This window comes from Cebidichthys violaceus, unplaced genomic scaffold (genome assembly GCF_023349555.1).
Source record: "Cebidichthys violaceus isolate CVI_PGR_0920_01 unplaced genomic scaffold, fCebVio1.0.p SCAF_59, whole genome shotgun sequence".
Taxonomy (NCBI): Eukaryota; Metazoa; Chordata; class Actinopteri; order Perciformes; family Stichaeidae; genus Cebidichthys; species Cebidichthys violaceus.
In genome coordinates this window covers 774,480-785,000 of record NW_027176805.1, presented here as the reverse complement: position 1 = coordinate 785,000, position 10,521 = coordinate 774,480, and the positions used below count along the sequence as shown (strand labels likewise).

Here is a 10,521-nt window from a genome sequence, read left to right as displayed (position 1 = left end):
TTTAAAATCGTTAATTCATCTTTTTTTTCTTTTTCTTTTTTTTAAATGGATCTGACACCCTGCATCTCTGTTCTCCACACGGCCGCTCAGCAGAACTTTGCTCTGCGCTTCATAAGAGCAGTAAACATTTTGGATATTTATTTTTTTTAACATTCAAAACTTTGACTGAGATTTTTAAATGAAGATTTGAATGTTTGTCGCCATATTTCATGATATCATCGCCTAAAAAGAAATATGATTTTGTGTTATTCTGGTGATATGAATGTAATTCATGGCGTGTTGTGAATTTTGGAAACGACAGCACTATCTTTCCTTCCCCACACAGAGACAAGGAGCTGTGTGAGAGTCGCCCTCTCAGAGGTGAAACATGTTTTATTAATAAAGAAAAGAAGCATTAAGAAGTAGCATACCGCTGCTTCTTTATGTATATTTGACATCCCTTTGCAGCAGAAGAGAGAACATGTTATCATCTGAAAGTCTGACGCAAAAGAAGCAGCCAACTTAAGTGCTTTGGGTCAGGCCAGACAAGTTTTAATGAGACAGTCTCCTTATACTTTGTAATATGATTGTGATGGCGGCTCGCAGGCAGGCCTGCCGGAGCAGCCGTGGACTCCTGAGTGTTGGTCGTTACATAACAAGACACAAACACATTTCCAGGGAGGGAGGGTTGAAATACTGGGTCATCCTCGCAGGCCGTGACAAATTATTTAGAGAAGGAGAGGAAGATTCTTTAAAAAAAACAAACAGAAACACAGTGTGTGGGTAGAATCTACAAAAAAAGTAGTGCATTAAAAAAAAAAGAGTTTTAGCCACATAGAATGTTTGAGTCCAAGTACTTCAAGTATTTTTCATTAACTTTTAATCTACTGAATATTTAATGGATTCACCATTAAGTCTAGCCTGAATGTAACAAAAGAATGTCCAAAGTGAGGCCTTATTGTCTTGTTTTGTCAACACATTTTAAATATACTGTTTACAACTATATAAAATGATTCACACAGAAGATGTTAGAATCAGAGAATTAGATATTTTGCTTGAAAAATTACTCATGACTTATTACAAAGTAACAGCTTAATCAGCGTATTGTTTCAGCTCAGGTTTCAAGTGGAGCTGGTATTGTTTTGAAATTGTTCAAAAATAGTTTCAATACCAAGGCACCGAGAAGCTCGATAAGGAAAAACCTAATATTTTTGTGAAATTGTTCAGAAAACATTGGAAATAGTTTGGAGATGTTACTGCACTGTGGAAGACGCTGCATTCAAAATAAAGTGCAAGTTTAAATTAAAAACGGACACTGAATGAGCCACGATATGAACAGAAAGAAAAGATGACTCGCTTTCTGTTTTCCTCTTGAATATCTTTGAATTTGCCATCCTAGAACAATAGAACATATGAAGGCCAAACTTTTGTAAATATTTGTTGGGAATCAGTTTGAGTCAATACATTTACTTTATGTCTTTAACTCCCAACAATCCTTCTAGAGCCGTCTGAAGGTTTTAATGCGTGTGTTGCTGCTGGCGGATGAATACAGATAAGTTGAGCACGTCTGCCCCCTGCTGGAGACAGAGCCGCATTACACCGTGAGGCACGAGAAGGAACAACACGTTAAGCGCACCATAAATGAGACAATGTGGTCAATTACGGGAGAGGTCGACATATCAGTAACAGTTATAGGTTCAAAGCAGCGTTTTAAACCGGACGCATTGACTTTGAACGTGTTTCTGCTAACTTAACGAACGTTAACCTAACTAGCTGACAGCTAACTTAGCTTAACATCACAGCAGGTGCAGCAAGATGCAACAGGCGTTCATGGAAACTCCCGAATAACTGCAGTTACTTCTCCACAAAAACACGCATACACTGTTAACAGGTTCATATCAGTGCTATCATCCATCAACATGAGTACTTATGAATACTTTGATCTTTGCTATGCAAGTACTTACAGTGAAATACTGAGTTGCGTATCTGCTCAGCGAGAGCAGCCCCCCTCCGTTTACTGGCATCACGCACTTTGAACTGGTACTTTAGATTCAAACTAAACTCTTTAGACCTTTACGGTCGGATGTAGCACAACGTTTTGATGAAACTTGAGAGTTTAAAGTAGTATAAAAAGTGGTAAAGTTCCGTCTACTTTAATTTAAATATCGCACTTTATCTACTATAAACATTAAGAGTAAACAATCAGAGCAAAAACTAGCTCCGACGGCTCCTGTCTTGGTTAAGATCATACCAAATGTGAGCATGGGGGGGGGGGGGGGTTACATTTCAAATCAACCGTGATAGATGACAGCAAACTAAAACAACGTGGTATAACATCAAACTCGCTTGATATTAAGAATGTGCTCTTTTAGTTATCATTAATAACAAACCGATGATCGCATTATAGAAACATGTGTAGCGGGGTCTTGCAAGTCTGATACCACCGACATGGATCCGTCCAAAATTCCCATTGATTTTTAGGAAGCCTGCTGTGAGGCTCCCAGACAGACAGCACAACAAAAGATTTAATACAGCATACCGCAGGACATAATTAAGAGAAGGACATGCAACTTAAAAACGCATGTGAGCAGGTAGAGGGAATTCATCTGAAATGTATTTAAAATAAAAAACTTTGTATAGACTTTAACTACAGCAAACTGCTTTACAGAGGCAACACGATGTTAGTATAATGTGTATGAAATAGGCAACGCTCTTATAATGAGAGACCATAAAAAGATGAAACCTCTGCGTTTTACTCCTAAGCACCACCAATACCTTTGACAGGACAAAACAAGCAGTTTCAAACGTATCCTTTTCTCTTAATTCCCCACGTCTGCAGCCAAGACAAGAGGGAAATGCATTGCGGTGTGGAAAATACACAACATGGCCATTAGTGAGGTCCAACACTGATTACAGTCGGCGCTGCAGTACATTCTGTGAAGTTCTTCCAAACCAAACTGAGAAAACCTTTTCTTTAAGGAGTCGCCTTTGTGCACGGAGGAAATGTTAAAACAGGAAGGGGCCTTCAACAAACTGCTGCAACAAAGTTGGAAGCACACTATCGTCTATATTATCACTGTGTGCTAAAGCGTTAAGATTTACTTCTACTGGAACCATGTGAAACCACCTCAGACCAGAAGTACCCACATATATGTAGAGGTTATAGAACTATGTGTAAGAGCCTTACACTAAACGTGTAAGGCTCTTACACATGAGCTGCTGAACCAAAGGTCTGGAAAAACTATGCCCATGTGCAGCTGCCCAACAATAAGCTATTGTTGTTTTGTGTGCGTGTGTAATACTATCCATTCAAGCCTGCCCTCATCTAGTATTTTATCAACACAGGACAAATCACAGATAAGAACGCCAGCTGACCCCGACAAATTCCCAAAATCCCTTATACCACGTGCATTTTAACCGTTTCCTTTCCTTATCCACTATTTTAAGAACGCAAAATTGAACAACAGTTTATCCAAAATGTTAAACTTCAGAGTAGCAACACCTTAGGAATGACGTAATGACAATAGCATTTAAGAATATTTCTGGCCCATCATCAAATCACCCTATTTCATCAGCTGAAATATCCAAAATAGGCCTTAAAATAGGCCATCCAAATGCAAAACAGCTTCATCGGCCTGAATAATTTGTGTGACCAAGTGATTAAAACAATGAAGCTTCCGGGACACGACATGTCTCTCTGGTTAATCATCATGCAGGATGCAGGAGGGGTCACTAAAGCGTATTTTGTATTTAAATAAGTAAAAGAAGTCTGGGAAACACTGACTCAGGAAAACTCATATCTTCAAATCATCAGCGTGTCAGAAGAGAAGCGGCCTTGTTTTTGCAGCTTACAAATTATTTTTGGATAAACCAAAAAAAAAACACGCATTTATCCGTTTTTCATTTTACCCAGTGATGGGATTATGAAAGAGTTTCACAAGATTATTAAAATTCATGAAATTTTCATCAAGAGAGAAACACACAAGTGATGTGCAAGCACTAAAGCTAGTGAGGCCATAAGGAAAAGCAAAGTCTGCGTCTTCACTGAAACGTCCATCACATTGTATGTGTGCGATATAATGATAGCTGCCTCATGCTTCCATGTGACTGGATTCAAAACTAAAACCTCTCAACAGATTGGCATTTTCAAGACTGAAACACACAGTGAAGGGTCAACGGGACCGCAAGTACGTCGCTCCGAAAACAAAGCGTCGACACTAAACACGACGTCGAAAACGTACCATCGTAATAGCCGAGTAGCTGCGTGAAGAGAGGCGGCGAAGGTACAAGTACTGGGCTTCTCTGGACCAGCGGAACTTGCGGTTGGACTTGAGCAGGTCAGTGCTGGTCTGGTCAGAGCCAGGCTGGTCCCTACGCACACAGAGAGAAACACACACTTTGAAATGACAACTCTGTGCTGCAAGTGTGTTACACTTAAAACACACATTAATATATATATATATATATATATATATATATATATATAGATATATCTATATATTTTTAAGGTTATCTCAGCTTGAGAAAAAGTTGTCTCACAAAGAGAGGGTCTAATGAAAGACACTATTCAGTTGCATTATGGGAAATGTAGGATGCATTGTTCTTGGAGGGCCATGCCCTTATTAGGGACTAAAAATCTAAATAACTCAGCCACTGCTCCCTTGATTTTGAGCATTCTTTTTAATAAATGCGTCTCTTGGGAGTCCACCAACTTTATGGAAGAGCAATACTCAATCACTGGACTATCCATTTAAAGCAGGTTGAGGCTAAGACATTTGGGACAATATCTCAACACAAGTATGTTGAGATATTTCAATGGAGAAGTGAGGACTTGGTGGTCTTGCTAGAGGAAAAGTCAGAGGATCAACAAAGTCAGCATGGTCATTCTCTGGGCGCCGTAGAAAGCACATTTCATAGCAATCCACCCACTTGTTGTTGAGATATTTCAGCTCGGACAAAAGTGAAGCGACCAACAAGAAATGCAAAACCATCACCTGGTTCCAGCTTCTCAAATGTGCTTTTCTTTGTTTTACGTAGTTGTAAATTGTCTGTATTTGGCCTTTGGACGGTTGGGTCAATCAAAACAAGTCATTTGAAGACGTCAGCGTAGGCTCTCAAATGTTGGACATTTCTTCACATTGTTGACTTTTTTTTCCAAATCATCTTTTACACATGTAACAAGTATTAGTAGACGAGACACACTTTCATATTAAAGATTACAACTATCTACTTGTTGCAGCAGCAAAAAAAAAAAGAAAAGAAAGAAGTAAAAACAGGAAATATAAACCAAATACTTCAAAGACCACAGGACCAGATCCAAAAAAAAAAAGTAGAGCTATAAATAGCGAATAAAACATTTCCCAGAACTAAGCCACCCATGTATGGCTCCGAGTAAAGCCAGAGGAGACCCGGCTCACACAGATACTACAGACTGTAATACTATAATCTGTTGCCTCACTTCTAACCTGATTACTAACTTGTCCCAACATGTGGAGTTCTCCACCCAGCTGAAACTACTTTTGTTCTCAACTACACAGCAGCGAGTCAGACGGGAGCTTTCTGATGAATTTGGATCATCTGACTGGATACAGTCAGAAAGAGGACTGAGAATATGTGTCCAAAGCGAAAAAAGCCAAGTGCCTCTGCATGAGTAAACATGCCGCCCTTTACACATCAAGCACAGACTTGTAGATTCAGTTTCAGTTAAGTAATCCAAGACATAAAAAAAAAAAAGAACATTTAGACCTCGGGCTGGGCAAGACAGCATTAACCTCTTGCTCTTTAGCAATATGTATGAATCCTGTCATCTCAACGTTCCCATTGAAGGTTTTACTCAACAACATTTAGGATTGCACTTTCATAAAGTTGGGGGATTCATAAGAGACGGATCCAAGCAGCAAGAGGCAGATATCCCAAGAGGTCCCTAATACAAGTCAAGCTTAAAAAAGCTCTGGATCCCACATGCTAGAACTCCATAGTGTCTCATGTTCGACACTTCCTACCTGGTAAACACACATAAACCTTTCTGTCATGAATTCAAAGTCTCAAGCTTAATCTGAGATAACCTAGGGACCAGAACCCAGGTATCGTGACCGTGGCTAAGTGGGGAGCAGGACCGCCTTGCAATCAGAGGGTCAGTGGTTTGATCCCCAGCTCCTGCTCCGCCAGTCTTACGTCAATGTGTCCTTGAGCGAGACACTTAAGACACTTAACCCCAAAATTGCTCCCGTAGCTGTGCCTACGGTAGATAGATACTGAATCGTAAGTCGCTTTGGATAAAAGTGTCTAAATGCTAAATGACGAGGCAGTTTAGCACCTAATTTGACATTAGTGAACATTGTGCATAGAGATAAAGATGAATGAATGTAGAATAAAGTAATAACAATGAAGTAATTTGTCCAATTAGCATAGAAATCAAGTTGGCTACGTCAATCTATAGCTTTGTTCTCGTAGCGCGGATCCACTCGTCAATGAGTAAGAGGACATCGAACACTACGATCTCTGCGATTCGCCTGACATGTGGACGTCTTCGGGATCCATCATCGCCCATCTCAGGGCACCAATGTAATAAATCCTTAAAACCTTTATGCCCAAATGCATCAGAAGGGTCCGATGGAATAGTCAGAAATAGTCCAAAGAGGGCATTCAAAATACGTTTCTTTTATTTACTCGTTGTGAGGTCTATTACTCAAAACCTGCTCATGTAAAACCAAAACTATCCGAGACCACATGCCTCTTTTGTTTTACATTCTTCTGAAATCCATCTGTTGCTTCCCTGAACTAGGCACCAACAAGGTACCATACTATCTGAAACTATCAGGATTTAGAAGTAGATCTGTTAGAATGAAACATCTGCAGCAGTCGTTACAATGTGCAGTTCACTACTACTGTGCAGAAGCCTTGTATGCATGTTTAAAGGTGATCTAACTCACCCCGGGGGTCTCCACAGTTTCCTGCCGGGCGGCAGAAGCTCCCGTTTGTTCAGGGGCACGACCCCTATGGCCGCCTGCATGATGGTGATGAACTTCTTAAACTTCATCGTCTAACAGCGACAGAGTCACACCGCTCCGACTGCTGCTACACTCCCGTCACTCATCTTCTAAACAAAGTGCAGGACCAGCGGCACGTGCGACGTCTCCACGTTTTGCTCATCTCCTTTCCGCGTCCTCAGCACAACAAATTGCCATGCCTACGAGCCACGAGGTCCCCGCGGCGGAGGACGACTAAGAGTCCTGTCCCCTCACTGCCGACTCCCGACAGATGTCCTTTTTGGCTTTTTCCGAGCGAGGGAGGATAAAATGGAAAACAAAAAACGGCCACGTTCCAATCAGGCGGTGGGCCGGCCGAGAGAGGATGACAGCGCGTCACTCTTACATAATTCTGGAGCTTCTCTGGACATTACACTAATGAAAACGCAGTCTCTGCCACCACCACCACCACCGCCACTACTGCTGCTGCCGCTGCTGCTGCAGCCACTGGAATAATTGTGGTACTAAGCTCTGACAGATCATGGATGCTCCCCGCCCCCTTCTCCTATAATCCCCCATCCAGGCTTAGTCTTCTCACCATTTACACCCAGACAGACCCATCTACTTCACCCTCACATCCTCACACACCCCTCCGCCAGAGCTAACCCATTATGGGGGTTTATTAAATGACACAACTACTACTGAAGTCATTTAAGCCGTAATTAAGCTGCACTTCAAGATTTCAGAGTGAACTGGGACAGATTTGAGAGAAATCTGTTTTCAGAGCAATGCCCCGATTCTGTGAACGCCTCGGTTGAAATCTGCTCTCGTCACTCGTCTGCAGCTGCTTTGGCAGATTCTGACTCAGGACAATCTTGCAACACAGTATTTTTCGGTGTTTCCCTTTCGTAACGCAGTCACTTCATAAAGACCAACAATGCGTGAGTCTGTCTCACAGTATCAGACCTCCCTATCCTGTCTGTGGCCATCAGGTTTTTACTGGAGATGTAAATCATTTAAAGCATCTCACAAATATATAGTTTCAGTTTCAACAGTTCGTCACTGTTGTTTTTAATAAATGTTTCCCAAACTGGAGTAAATGGAGCATTTGCTAGGAAGGAGCTGCGGATTAATACACATTTGGTGCTCTAGTGAGTATCTAAGTATGTGGGATTATATCAAAATCTAAAAGGAATGCTGCATGCATGTGACCCAGTGTGGCTCATTGATGTGTTTTTAATAGGTTTGGAACAACAATGGAGCTCTATGGCACAGAGGGAGAAGGTATCCCAGGCTGTGTGTTAGGTCAGATCACAACAGTGTTGGTTTTTCATGCAATGCTGTTGACAAAAAGAAAAATATCTTTATCTTACGAAACAATTTCACCCAATCAACACAATATTTGTTAGATCTGACAATTGCTCCAGATTCCTGCGCTGTCTGCTCAATCTGAAGGAATGTTTAACCCTTTCACTAAACCACCCCAGCGTTCTGATACCTGTATCGTAAATACCTCCGAGACCTGGTATCAGCGAGTGACTATGCAAGTGTATGCGCTGATCCGATATCACGTTATCATGTCATTTATTGGCTCATTAACCCCCCCCCCCACCCCCCCCACAGGAACAACACCATGTGTCACACATGAGCCGTACATCCTGCTTGACTGAGCGGATGCTAGCAGAATGCGTAAAGTTAGCCAGAGCGAGCAAAATGTCAGCGACGTGTCAATATTTTACACTGGAAGATACTTCACGAAGAAAGGCTTCATTTGGCATTCATTCTCTGTATGCCTTTGTTCCTATTTTAGGGTTTAAGATTCAATTTATTGCAAACCGACACCAAAGCGGTGGCACACTTCAGCACGGAGAAAAGCTGCTGCAAATTCAGTCATTTTGGGTCACAACAACAACAACAACAACAACAACAACAAAAATCATTTCAGACCAAAAATAGCACAGAGTGAAAAACGGCAGATAAACACAAAGAAACAAAAAGGTCCCCGGCTTTATTCACAAACACAATGTCCCTGATTTAAATACAGCCAGCCTCTGTTTCATCTCAATCTCCCTCATTTACAGTCATGTTCCTTCTGCTATCTAGCATTAAAAAAAAAAAAAAAGAATTACTGCAGCCACATAATTCATTTAAATGAGGCCACTGGAATGACAGATGCAGTGGGTTCCAGCAAAAACACATGTGGTGGCTTAGGATAAAGTTGAACCCGGGTCACTGTGTGTTCAGGTTTAATGCCACAAGCAACAGGATGATTTCCAGGACACGCTGATGGAGGACAGCTCCAGGTCAAATCTGACCTCACTTGCATTCTCTAAAACCTCGATTTGTATACTGATAACCATTTATTAGTTTTGTCTTCAATATGTTTCTATAATACACCCACAACTCCTGATAAGGAGCGCCCTTCTCCACTAACACACCTGAGCCAAACCGTGGACCCGCCACACAGATTAAACGTGTCTATCTATCTATCTATCTCTCTATCTCTCTATCTCTCTCTCTCTCTCTCTCTCTCTCTCTCTCTCTCTCTCTCTCTCTCTCGTCATACCCGAGTCGCCAGGCTGCCATGCAGCCGATGTGAACTCCGGACAGGATTTATATTCCAGCAGCTTGGATGTCTGGATTACGGCTCTCTGGATGGTCGTGCCATGAGATCTGCTGCAGATTTTACAGAGCAGCAGAAATCCCTCAGTACTCCAAACTGAGAGCAGGAGCGCAGCGACCAAAAATAACACACTTCTATTTTTAAAAAGCGTAATAACAGCAGCACTAAAAGGATGAAGACGAGGAGAAGGGGTTTTTTAAGTTCACCCTGTGTGTCGTCTTTGTCAGAGGAGCCCGGATTAGGAGCCCCCCCCCCCCGGGCTGAAATCACACTGATATTCACAGGCGGTTTTTATCATAATCCAACACCTGACAGTAATCTCACAGAGAACACTCATCCAGACCAAACTGCATCCTGACCGACGAGGGTGTGTATGTGTAGGGATCAAAAGAAACACTTAGATTAACATGGGCACAAACACAACACACAAAGGGGCGCAGCTGTGCAGACGTTTAGCTTCATGAGTGACGGTGTCAGCGATCTATAGACCTGCAGCGGTCATTGTTTTGTTTTTATTGTTAAAAAAAAAAAAATACAATAATCTTTTTGTTTGACAATTTTTCAGTGTTTTCTAACTGAATTTTGCAAAATCCACAAAAAAAGTTTTCTCTTCACTTGATATTAATGAAGAACCTATTTGATACACTGGATAGATATCCGTTTTGACACTGACTTTATTAAAATGTATCAGGTGTGGCCAGATATCGGTATCAGTTATGGTCAATACAAATTAAAGCAGAACAATGGATCTAAGGATAGTGTGTGATACCAAAGAGGACCAGCCCACAGATAAGTATCACCTGACTTTTAGTTCCTACACAGATCTGCTGAACTTATTTGACCAACTTTTCACTCGTTGTCTTGGTTGACCGGCCCACATTTCTAGTGTTTTGTTTAGCCTGCAAATGTCTAGGGGTGTATGGGAAATGGTGTTTGTTAAAAGGCTGCAAA

General features: G+C 41.5%; 1 protein-coding gene across 3 annotated transcripts in view; it reads right to left on the bottom strand.

Annotated features, from left to right (window-relative positions):
• Positions 1–10,521, bottom strand: part of tjp2a (tight junction protein 2a (zona occludens 2)) — a 30,558-nt gene that overhangs the window by 16,970 nt on the left and 3,067 nt on the right. The window contains exon 2 of one of the 3 annotated variants that reach the window (XM_068732436.1): positions 4,221–4,350. The exons of 1 other annotated variant lie outside the window; for it this stretch is intronic. In XM_068732436.1, coding sequence (XP_068588537.1) covers positions 4,221–4,223 — 3 coding nt within the window. In that variant the 5' untranslated portion in view covers positions 4,224–4,350. Of the gene's footprint in view, positions 1–1,943; positions 2,200–4,220; positions 4,351–10,521 lie in introns of those variants that run through there. One more of the 3 variants, XM_068732434.1, reaches the window with a different exon arrangement.